The 12,517-nt window shown below is 45.0% G+C and overlaps 1 protein-coding gene across 2 annotated transcripts in view; it reads right to left on the bottom strand.

The window, feature by feature from the left end:
• The window catches only part of SNX8 (sorting nexin 8), a 65,044-nt gene that overhangs the window by 16,496 nt on the left and 36,031 nt on the right, over window positions 1–12,517 (bottom strand). For both annotated transcript variants that reach the window (XM_030211099.1, XM_030211098.1), the window contains exons 4-5: window positions 10,895–11,012; window positions 2,049–2,170 (exon numbers count right to left, since the gene is read on the bottom strand). In XM_030211099.1, coding sequence (XP_030066959.1) covers window positions 2,049–2,170; window positions 10,895–11,012 — 240 coding nt within the window. The remainder of the gene's footprint in view (window positions 1–2,048; window positions 2,171–10,894; window positions 11,013–12,517) is intronic.

Below are 12,517 nucleotides of genomic sequence, written 5' to 3'. Positions count from 1 at the left end.
AAGGCAAATAAATATCCATGGAGCTGAGCCCTGAACTAGAAGTGATATCCCCCCCCAGGAATGTAACAGTAAGCTTCTGCGAGAATCTGGGAGGAAATGAATTCCCCTTTCTTGATCACTAAAGTTTCCATGCAAAAGCCTCTCCAGTGCTGTTTGCACCGACACGTCCTTGAAGTTGGGGAGTGGTGAATCTATGGCATATCTTTTTTTTTTTAACTTAATATTTAGTGAAATAATTTTTTTAAATAAAATATATAAACTAACAAGTGTAAATAGCACTAATAGTGGATGCATGTTGGGTCTTTCATACAACCACCCTTAACACAACCAAAACAAAGCAAAGAACAAATCCCCCCTCCCCTGACATGGCATATCTGTTAGATACAATTTCTGGGACCCATTTATCCAGAGCAATACAGACCCACTGCCAGTAAAACTGTTGCCCCAGGAATAGGACTTCTGTTCCAGCAGGGGGAACAGCCCAAAAGCCTCGCCCTGGAAGCTCATCCAACATACAACTATCAGGAAAGAACAGCCTACAGACCGTTGCCCTGGGAGTCACAAAAATCCCACTACATCAGTCCAGCCTGTGCAAAAATCTTTTGGAGACAGAGAATACTGCTTAATTTGCCCATTCCTGTATCACAGTGATGATGTCCCTGAAAAGTTATGGTCCTCTGTCTCCATCTGCTGGCAAAGTCACTTATACCCACATCTGGAATGGTCTAGTAGATAAGGAAACAGCAGCTAGATACACTGACATCTAAAATTGCTGATACTTTTTTTCCACGATGCTGATGAAGTAACATCTACCAATGTCAGGAATATTTAGGATTATGAAAAAGTCACTGTAATATAACACTGAATATTGTGGCAAAAACTTTAATGTGCCAAAAACACCCGAGATTTCACAAACCAGGTGCAGACAACCGATAGAAAAATGTTCACTGTGGTGGTAGTGGGTTGATGAAAATGTACTGATATAATTAACAGCACACAGAGAATGATCCCCTAAGTACAGGAAATGTTAAAAACCAGACACCGTTCAGCATTTAAGAAAGTGGTCACATTTTTTTATATATGTATGCACTGAAAAAAAGAAATCACAAAAATTTAAACTTTTAGATAACACATTTGGTGGATTGGAGGTTGGTTTAAGGAAGTTTTAATAAGAAGTAAATATGGCATACAAAAGACAAGACAGTTTATCCATTTATAGCTTTATTGTTGCAAATTGCTAATATCCCAGATGCTTCACACATATACATTTTGTATGCTCTGGAGTTCTTGAAATGGAGGTGGTATGCTCTTTTTTTTTTTCATCATTTTAAATTTTCCAACCAAGAAATCTCTTGTACAGAAAAGTATAGCTATCCAACATAATTAATTATAAGAAAAAAAAAAAACCACACACACACAGAAGAAAAAATTCCTATCATCGAAGAAGTCCATTAAGGTAGATTAACTCAAGTCCACAAATCTGGATCCAAGATTACATATGGTAGAGTATTTATCAATGAAATTTAAATTAGAAGATTTAACACCCAAGATACTAAGAGATCCCATACTTAATTAGAGCTATCATGAGGGTACAATCACACCCCCACGGTCCGTTTACCTGCAAGAAAAAAGGTGAGTTGAGAGGGTTCAAAACAAGACCTATTTTACAGCTTGGTGCCTAACTACACATTTACAGGGGTATCTTAAGTAAAATGTAGTTCTTATCTGAAGGACACCTGGTTTAAGTAAAAGAAACTGTTGACGTTTCCTCTGAGTTTCTCTTGTTACATCTGGAATGATCTGGATTTTAAAACCCAAAAAGGGTTTTCCTCTGTTTTTGAAGAACAGTTTCATCAGCCAGCTTTAAACTGGAGCAAGACTAACAATTACAAGCAATGTTGAAGATGTTGTAATTTCAATGTCCGAGGACTCTAAAATATCTGAGACATTTAAAGGTAAATTATCTTGAGCCAAATCTCTTTGCTGACCTAGGCGGTATGCTCTTAACAGTAGGTAAATCTCTTGTCTTGACAAACTGGAGTACTCACCGAGCCACTGAAGGCAAGGAAAATCTTCAGAGCCACATCATCCCAGAAAAAAGGGTGGCGGGCCACCAGGTTAATAAAGCGTTTCAACGCACGCCTTCGAGACTCAATAAATTCTCGGTCAGCTGCAGGGAGAACACACCATAGAAGGTTTAGAAGAGGGTCTGATCCCAGCTAGCCAGGGGGACTCTGGCATTCACCCATTTCAGACCTCTCTGACCCAAACCAGATGTATATGCTCACCGATTTCCACTGTCACTTGAATCTGCAAATTATATAACCCAACCAAAATACATCTGAATGGTTAAAAAAATATTCAAAAGCAACTGGAACCAGGCTGAATTTACATCCATAATCGTATTTGCAGATCCAAAACCAAATCAGAATATGCACAACACCTCCTATATATCTATAAAGATAGAGAGATATAGATATAATATAGTTATATCTTTGCTTTCCTTTGGCTATGGTATTTCTACTACACAATCTGAATACTACAAAAAAGGGCAAATAATAAGTGAAACACTAAAAAAAAAAATCAACCATCTGCTAAATTTAACACATCATAGTGCACTGCAACTGTCAAAAAATTATCTCTAATTTTACAAATTTGAAACCTCAAAGCTCCAGTATTGGCTATTTATAGACACCAAAATCCTATAAGGAGTCTCATTTACTGTCATTGGTTTCACTAATTTAAAAAAAAAAAATGGAGAAAAAAGAACAGTGCGGAAAAAAAAATTCTACAACATGTACAAAAGCCAACTGTTCCAAAAAACAAAACAAAAAAACCTCCGTCCCTTATCTTTAAGTAAATTGCTAGGCACCCCAGCGCCGAACAAAACAGAAAGTAACAGTACACTGAAAAAGAGCTCAAACTCAATCACTTATCTAGCGGTGATCCTGTTAACTCCAATGCCGTAAAAAATATATATAAAAGTTCCACCTTCTAAAGCAGTGATTCTCAAAACAAGTGATCCTTGTTGGAGTTTCCTTACTTCTGTGCTTGATCATTTCTTGAAAAACTGATGCTCCTTATATACATTGGATGGTGGTTCCTGTGTGGGCCATTGTGTGCAGCACATCCACACACTAAAAATAGTGCAGGCCACTTGTGGTGAAATAGTGAATTTTCCAGCATGAGAATTATAAGAATATTTCATGAAGTGTTTTTCTCTAGTTTGGCCAGCAGGGGGGTGCCTGTTTATGCTTAAAGCTGTTACAGAAAAAAATGACTGTTTCTGTTTTAGTTTAGCACAGAGAGGAAGTAATCTGTAGTGATGTGACCAGCTACTTTTAATAAACTTGTTCTCTCAGTCTCTGATAGGGAGAAGAGAGAGAAAAATCTCTTCACTGAGGACCTGTGAGCAACTATATTTTCTGTACTCTCCAGGCACTATTCAGGTAGTGAACAAGTGTTAGCTAGTTTTAAAATTGATTCCTGTTTGTTTTACCCGTTATTGGTTTTCTGTACTTTTCCATCTGTTTTATATAGTTCACTGTTCAGGGAGTCACGTGATGCACTGAGGGAGGAAAGACGCATGTCTTTTGCTCTCCGAGGCCCTCCGCTCCAAATTGCCTAAAAGCTCTGAAATTATAAAATCAGTGACCTACTCACGCTGATAATTCCTACAGAGGACCATGGACAAGTATGTCGAAGCAACATCCAAAGTCCTGCCAGCGCGGAGCGCAAAAAAAGAGAAAGAAAAACAACGGGCAGCGGAAGCTAGTGAAGTGAAGGCCCCGCCACCAGGCGGACAGAGCTTCTCAGCAGAGCAAATAGCGCAGCTCACAACGGCGGTTGCCCAGGCGCTGGAACCGCGCTTCGAAAAACTGCTGACCCAGGCTCTGGAGCCGCGATTCGAAAAACTCTCCACGCAGCTGTCAGGGTTCGAAAATACACTGGCAGAGACGATACAGAGGACGGGAGAGCTAGAGCGGAGAGTATCCGAGCTGGAGGACGCGCACCAGCCCATACCAGCACAGATTGACAATTTACAAAAGACGGTGGGTGCTCTAACAGACAAAGTCAACGAGCTTGAAAATAGAGCGCGTCGCAGTAACCTTAGACTCATCGGAATACCAGAGTCTGTGGGGGACTCAGTGTTGGCCACGGTAGTCGAAAAATGGCTGACCTCAGAGTTTGCGCTGTCCGACCATGCTGGGGCTCTCTGCTTGGAGCGGGTACATCGGCTGGGCCGCGTCCAAGATGGCCGACAGACCCCACGACCCGTAATTATAAAGATTCACAACTATATACATAAGATGGAAATCTTGCGGGGCTATCGGCTCAAGCGAGACACCACAACTTATGATGGAAAGCTCATTCGCATTTTTCAGGACTTCTCAGCCTCACTACAGGAACGCAGGAAGAAGTTCACCCCGCTGTGCCGCCGACTACATGACATGCAAGTACAATGCATGCTTATTTACCCAGCGGTCCTAAAAATACGCCATAACGGCAAGTGGCAGAATTACAACTCCGTGACCACAGCACAAGCCCACATAGCCAAGTTGGAGCAGCACAAGCAGGAGCACAGCGGGGACCAACCAGCGGAATGAAAGTAGCATTACATGGACTCACATTTCAGGCACTGAAGGCCACTATCACGCAATTAGGAGCAACTAAAGAGAAGCAACTAACACTGGAAAGAGATGGGGCGGTGGGCCTTGAGCATGGCAGAGGCTCCCATAGATTCATCCAGGTGTGTTTTTCTGGGTAAGGGTTTAGTGGAGAGTTTGGGGATGAGACAGGGGGGTGGGGAGGGTAGGGAAGGGTTAGACAAGGGAAGGGGGGGAAATTACCAAAATCTGATTGAGGCGGGGAGTCGGGTTAGCAGAGATCCTGGTGCATCAGGTGAGGGCGTGAAAGAAGCATGTGAATAGTGGAGGTGGTGGAGAGAGGGACCTTTCTGGAGTGCCTGGGGTGTGGCTGGGAGCCCCAGGGGCTATCTTAAACTGAAACATCTGGGCAGATCCCATAGAGGGTTCAAATATGAGTGGTAGGACACGTCTGATCTCCTGGAATGTCTGCGGCATCACTTCTCCAGTCAAAAGAACAAAGATCTTGGCCGCTCTTAGACGCCACCAAGTGGGAATTGCTTGCCTACAGGAGACCAGACTGTCAGGGGAGGAACATGAGAAACTAAAACGGGGTTGGGTAGGAGAGGTGTTTTACTCGCCAGCTACCGGCAGACGCAGTGGGACAGCAATTCTCATACATAAAGCCTTAATGTGCACAGCCAAATTAGCATTCAAAGATAGCGAGGGCAGATACGTGGGAATTAGGATTAACTTGCAAGGAACAGAGATTCTACTGGTGTCAGTATATGGCCCTCACACAGAAGCAAACAGATTTTATGCCCAGCTCCTAGTACACTGCCAAGCACATGCACACTTGCCCATGGTGATAGCGGGAGACATGAATCAAGTAATGGACCTGGCGCTAGACAGATCCACGCAGTCATCTGGGAACACATGCAGTGCCCCATCACTTTTAGATCTGTTCTGCCAGAGGTTGGGCTTGCTTGATCCCTGGAGACTGCTCCATGAGGAGGAAAGAGACTACACACACACATCCAGAGCACATCGCTCCCAGTCCCGGCTAGATTATATATTCACATCCCAAGATCTATTTCAGAGGGTACTCGGGGCCATGATTGGCCCGGAGGAGATCTCTGACCACTCACTGGTGTGGTTGGAGTTGGAACCCACGGCTTATTACAGTAGACCCCACAGCTGGAGGTTTCCATCTTATTTATTTCACTCAAAAGAGTTCTGGGAACACCTACAGAAAGACTGGGAGGAGTTTTACACTTACAATCAGGGGCACCTAGAAGACCCAACCTTATTTTGGTCCGCGGCAAAGGCAGTACTGAGAGGCCGGGTGATAGCGTTTATCAGCAACCGCAATCGGAAAATAGCAAGAGGTATCACAGATTTAGAGAGGAAACTTCGATCAGATAGGCAGCAATACAGCAGACGGCCAACACCCGCGCATTATGAATCTCTCATGGCCACGAGAGTAGCGCTTAACAGTCTGATCCATGAGCGCACGACTCGTTCCCTTCTTTACCGGAAGTACAGATTATACAACTATGGGGACAAGGCTGGAGGGATGCTAGCGAGATTAATTAAAGGAATGCGCAAGAAAAACTACATAGCGGCTATACGTCATCACACAGGGGGCATTGTCACCAAGCCAGAAGAGATAGCAAGGGTATTCCACAGGCACTTCGCGGACTTATATAAGGGATCTCAGGAGCCAACGGACATAAGAGCAACCATTCAGAAATATCTTGATAAGGTTCAAATGGGAAAGCTCATGGAGGAACAATTAACACAATTACATAAACCGATCGGGACCAAGGAGCTGCACAAGGCTATTGCCGCATTGAAGCTGCACTCCGCGCCAGGGCCTGATGGGCTATCAGGGGAATTTTATAAAATGCTCAAGCCCCAGATAACAGGACCATTATTAGATTACTTCCATGCAGTGGTCGAGGCGGGGCGGTTCCCGATCCACGCAAATATGGCTCTCATAAGCTTGATACCCAAAAAAGGCAGAGATCACCTACAGCCTGGCTCCTACCGGCCTATTTCGCTCATTAATGTGGAGGCCAAGCTGTTGGCCAGAATTCTGGCGGACAGGCTGGCCCCAATGCTGCCACAACTGGTGCAGGAGGAGCAGGCTGGGTTCGTTAGAGGGCGCCAGTCGGTAATTAATGTACGTAAAGTGCTACTAGCTACCTCCGCAGAAGCGGACACACCTTCACCAGGGCTGTTAGTGAGTTTAGATGCGGAGCGCGCATTCGATCGCGTGCTGTGGCCCTTTCTTTTCGAAACCCTAAAATGGGTGGGATTAGATGGATGGTTCCTACAGGCTATATCGACTCTCTATGCGGGGGTGCGGGCTATGGTGTTGGTCAATGGGGTCCGAACAGAGAGTTTTGACGTTCAGAAAGGGACACGTCAGGGGTGTCCCCTGTCCCCATTACTATTCCTGCTGACCCTAGAACCTTTGTTGTGTGAACTGCGCACACATAAACAAATACAAGGGATACGCATACATGGGAATGAGCTAAAGGTACTGGCGTACGCGGATGACTTGATGCTTTTGCTGAGTCATCCTCGGACTTCCCTGGACCAGCTCCTCCGCACCATCGAGGGCTATGGCACACTATCTGGCTTTCAATTAAATCTAACAAAATCACTGGCGATGCCGCTGGACCCAGAGCTGCGACGGAACTGGGGGGGTCCACTTCCTTTACAGTGGGCGGAGGGGCAGGTTCATTATCTCGGGGTGGTGATTCCCTCGGACAAAGGGCTGCTATATGACAGGAATGTCCTCCCATTGTTGGCAAAGACGAAGCGCACATTGCAGCTTTGGGGGGCATTCCCACTGTCACTATCGGGCCGCATTGGACTATTCAACATGATGATAGTGCCCAAGTGGCTTTATATGTTTCAGATGTTGCCACTATATTTGAGACGGAGGGAGGAACGGTTTCTGAATGATCTTTTTGCATATCTGCAGACACAGCACTACCTGAAAGCTCTGGGCTGGATTAACCTTAGTGAAGATGTACAAGACACCTTATCCACGGCCATGACTCTTGGAGCCCAAAACTCAGTGCCCCTCCGATTTCACCACAGAGTCCTCCAGGACTCCACAGAGGACATTGATTACATCAGCAGAGCACAGGCCTGGGCCAGAGACCTGGAGACTGAGGTAACGCCAGAGATATTCAAAGACTTTCTCTGTTCGGCCCAGAGAGGCGCAATCTACACACGTCATTGGGAGTTACAGTATAAATTTGCGATGAGGCTATACATTTCCCCATCAAGAGCGCTGAAGGCGGGGTTTGGTGACTCTGGGGCGTGCCCCAGATGTGGACAATCAGTTGCAACACTTGGACACATGTTCTGGCACTGCCCTAGTATAGCGGATTTCTGGTACCGGGTACTGGCTGAGGTTCAAAAATACTGGGGTCGTGCCATACAGAAACATCCACTGCTGCTCTTTGGAGTCTATAAAGAGCCAATATCCACAGTTCCGGGATTCACCTCTTTTCTCGGGCGAGCAGTGCTGACCGGGAAAAAGACTATACTTTTGAACTGGCGAGAAACAGTAACCCCGCCAGTAAGCGTTTGGAGGACGCAGATGATTGAATTACTAAAACTAGAAAGATGTGGAGTTAAAGACTTTGCCTCCAAGGAGGGCAGGAGCTTAGAGAAAACGTGGGCAAATTTCTGGGACACACTGCAACCCGCAGCAAGAAGTAGAATACTGAATTGAACACGTTGTTGAACAGGGTCCCTGTGACTCAGACTCCTTGCAAAAACAGAGACAGTTTTGGGGGTGGGGGGGGGGGGAGAAGGGAGGATTCTGGGGAGGGATCAAGGGATTTGGGCAGGGAAGAATGTTGGGAAGATCCCGTGTACCTGTTTCAGAATGTTTTTGCAGTTATTTTCTTCATGACATGTCTTGTTCCTTTGAAACTTAATAAAAATGATTTAAACATAGTTCACTGTTCAACTGTGACAATAAACCTGTTAGTTTATTAGCTCTGATGTCTTGGATTGACTAAGAATCCTAGTGATTTGTGTGTTGGGTCTGTGGGTGCACCAGTGCCCTAGAAATCACTGGGGAATAACTTGTGGGTGGGAGACTCACCCAGAGGAAAGTGGAGCCTAGTGCATGGAGGTGGAGGGTTGACTAGTATAGAGAACATGCCCAGGTACAGGCGGACCTGAGCAGTGCTGGGGATAGACCCTCCAGGTGGCTGCGGGGTTAGCCCCAGGTGGGTGCTAGGCGTTCCGTGACACCATGTTTTAGCGTGGCTTAATAAATGGGCCCCTATGTTTTTTGGATGAGAAAGTATCCTCTGAATCAGAATTTATCAGATGACTACATTGGAATCGACGAGAGTCGCTGCCAGATAAGTGTTTTGAGTTTGAGCTCTTTAATGCACAGTTACTTTTTGAACTTTTGGAGCTTCGCTTTGCTCTTCAGTGCTGGGGTGCCTAGCATTGTACTTATCTATATATATAAAAGGCACCTCCAACGTTCCATTGAAGCCTCAAGCCGGAAACTTGAGGCGCCCGAGATATCCGGTTTGGACTGCAGGCTGCAGTCACTGTAGCTCCGCCCTCGCGTCAAAACGCGATGACGTTGAGGGCGGGGCGGGTCTGCAGTCAGTGTACCTACGCCCTCGCGTCAACACACGATGACGCAGAGGGCGGGGCAGCGAAGACACAACGGACGACTTCCACACATTCTCTCACAGCTGCTGGGAGAGCGCACCGAACTTCGCAAACTCGCAACCACGTCACTGAGGGACGGAGGGAGGGAGAGGAGAGGAGAGGTGTGGAACTCAGAAGAGAGGCACGGAGGGGGTGTCTGGAACTCGGGAGGGAGGAACGGAGGGAGGATGGTGGGGGGGATTATCCTGCTAGCGCCCCTTTCATTTCCCCCCGAAACGGGCATTTCTTACTAGTTTATAGAAAAGGGACAGAGTTTTATTTTTTCACAGTTGTTAGCTTTTCTCTACGTTGTATTACTTTCTCCACTGACCTTTTTTCTCCATTTTGTTAAAATGTTAGTGAAACTGAGGATAGTAAATGAGACCCCTTATAGGATTTTGGTATTTATAAATAGACAATCCTAGAGCTTTTAAGGTTTCAATTTTGTAAAATTAGAGAGAATGTTTGACAATCGCAGTGCACATCGATGTGAGAAGTTTGGCAAACTTTTGCTTTTTGATTTCTAGTACATATAAATTCATTCCACTCTTCCTGCTCCTCTGTCTTCATCAGAGATCAAAGGACTCACTGAGCCTAATAAGGACAACTCATGGTGTACTTTTGAATCCTTCCTACCAAATTCTGTCTTCTCTAGAACAAAAATCACTGACAAGCTGTTCAAAGGGCCTCATCTTCCTGAGAGTAAATGCATCTTCTCAAAGCTCTGAAATGCTACCAATTCTTCAAAGAATGCTTTGAAAACTGTAATACTGGGACATATTTCTACATGTTTTATGCATTTACCTCCTTGTTCCTTATTAATAAAAAATGTATCTGAAAGAAAAGAAGATCTTTGTTCCAAAGAATCCACATGTTTCTGACATTCATCAGAGAGGCCTCAACTACTGCCATCAAAAGAGATTACGATGATACAAGCAAAAGATTAGGACCTCAGCCAAAATATAAAGTCCTAAACGGTAGGTTGCATTTTCAGACTATCCCACAGATTTGTTCTTCATTCTTGTGTCCAGGAGGGGTGCAAGACTGAACGTTCTATTACAATGCCCAATACCAGTCCTGACATATTTCTGTTTGTATCTGTCATCACATTTTAAAATGCCACCTTTACCTCCCAGCATCATCTTTGGCGGAAGCTCGGGAACTATACTACTACTTAACATTTCTAGAGCGCTACTAGGGTTACGCAGCGCTGTACAGTTTAACAAAGAAGGACAGTCCCTGCTCAAAGGAGCTTACAATGTAATGGACAAAATGTCAAGTTGAGGCAGTCTAGATTTCATGAATAGAGGTATAGTGGTTAGGTGCTAAAGGCGACATTGAAGAGGTGGGCTTTAAGCAAGGATTTGAAGATGGGCAGGGAGGGGGCCTGAAGTATGGGCTCAGGGAGTTTATTCCAAGCATGGGGTGAGGCGAGGCAGAAAGGGCGGAGCCTGGAGTTGGCGGTGGTGGAGAAGGGTACTGAGAGGAGGGATTTGTCTTGATTTGTCCAGGAGGGGTTAAAGACTGAATGTTCTACTACAATGCCCAATACCAGCCCTATTTCTGTTTGTATCTGTCATCACACTGTAAAATTCCACCTTTACCTCCCAGCATCCTCTTTGGCGGAAGCTCGGGAACCATACGGTACGGGAACTTCTTCAGCAGTATCTCGTGGAACACCACAAAGTCATTGTATCTTCTGTACACAGAAGACTCGAAACGCTGCAAAGAGGAAAAAGAGTGGGGAATTAGAAAGCAGCAGGTAGATGTAACAATAGAATCTTCCTCTCTCTGTATGTACTGTACTAACACGTGCAAGAGCGCCAGACCCACGTCTACCACTGTTAGCAGTTTATGTTAAGTTACAGAGGGGAGCCACCAGAACAAGGGCTCCACCTCAGTTAAAAAGATGTTCCTTTGTATATTGTTGTTTTTTTTTTTTTGTTACATTTGTACCCCGCGCTTTCCCACTCATGGCAGGCTCAATGCGGCTTACATGGGGCAATGGAGGGTTAAGTGACTTGCCCAGAGTCACAAGGAGCTGCCTGTGCTGGGAATTGAACTCAGTTCCTCAGGACCAAAGTCCACCACCCTAACCACTAGGCCACTCCTCCACTCCATGAAAGGAATAAGAATGAACAAAGATTAAAATACTACATGTTAATGAATAATAATTAAAAACCCTGACATACTTGTCGTTAACGTGATGACGTGGACCAGTAACGTAGGGAGGGAACAGATTAGGATGGTGGTGAGGGGGGGAGAAAAATTATAGAAAATAAAAACCAGAGACGGCAAACGACAACTCTTCTGAATGAGAGATTGTTACATGTACTTTGTTGTATATTGAGTTGATTGATTTTGTATACCATGACGATTTCTCAATAAAAATGTTGAAACATAGAATCTTCCTCTCTCGGGGAGGGGGGGAGGGGTTCTCCTGTACCTTTCATTTATGGAGTGAGCACATATTCAGAGAATCTTATGTACCTGCTGCTATGTTCTGCCTACAAACAGCACTGAAAGATATCAGCTTTTTTTTTTTTAAGCATATCATCAACTTCCTCTTATCAAGATTCCAATCAGGAATCAGCATCAGCAGTCAAAACTAATACATTTTTTTCAGTTATGTACATTCAGTAAAATGCTTAGAAAGAGATAAAAAGATTTCTTATACTTCCATCGTGTCAAGTCTGTTTCTGGTAACAAAGAAGCAGCAGCAGGTGGAACTGACTGATCACATCTCAAATACTACAAAGGAGATTTAATGGTGGCACTCAACAGGAGGTCTGTGTTCCCAGTTCCAAGCCCATTCCTGTTCTCTATACTGGCCAGACCTTGGACGCCTCATACCCGGCACGTAGCCAGACCTCAGTTATGGAGAGGGCCTGAGCCCAAAGTAGGGGGAGGGGGGCACATTTTGCCTTGCACCCTCACCACAACCCCACATACCTGAGCTGATGGAGGTCCCCAAGCCCCGCCAGCAGAAGCCGTCCTCCAGCTGTTTGCTGCCAAGCCGCCAGCCCTGCATCCCTCTGCGGCATGCATGCTCAGTTTTAATGAAGGTCGGATAAATCGAGACTGTACTATATGTATAAATTGAGATGATGGGATCTACTACTACTTAACACTTCTATAGCGCTACAAGGCATACGCAGCGCTGTACACCATACACGTAAAGACAGTCCCTGCTCAAAGAGCTCACAATCTAAATATGGAATGTTGCT

The sequence above is a fragment of the Microcaecilia unicolor genome, chromosome 8, assembly GCF_901765095.1.
Source record: "Microcaecilia unicolor chromosome 8, aMicUni1.1, whole genome shotgun sequence".
Lineage (NCBI taxonomy): Eukaryota > Metazoa > Chordata > Amphibia > Gymnophiona > Siphonopidae > Microcaecilia > Microcaecilia unicolor.
Note: the sequence above shows the minus strand (reverse complement) of the source record. Positions and strands in the feature narration are given on the sequence as shown.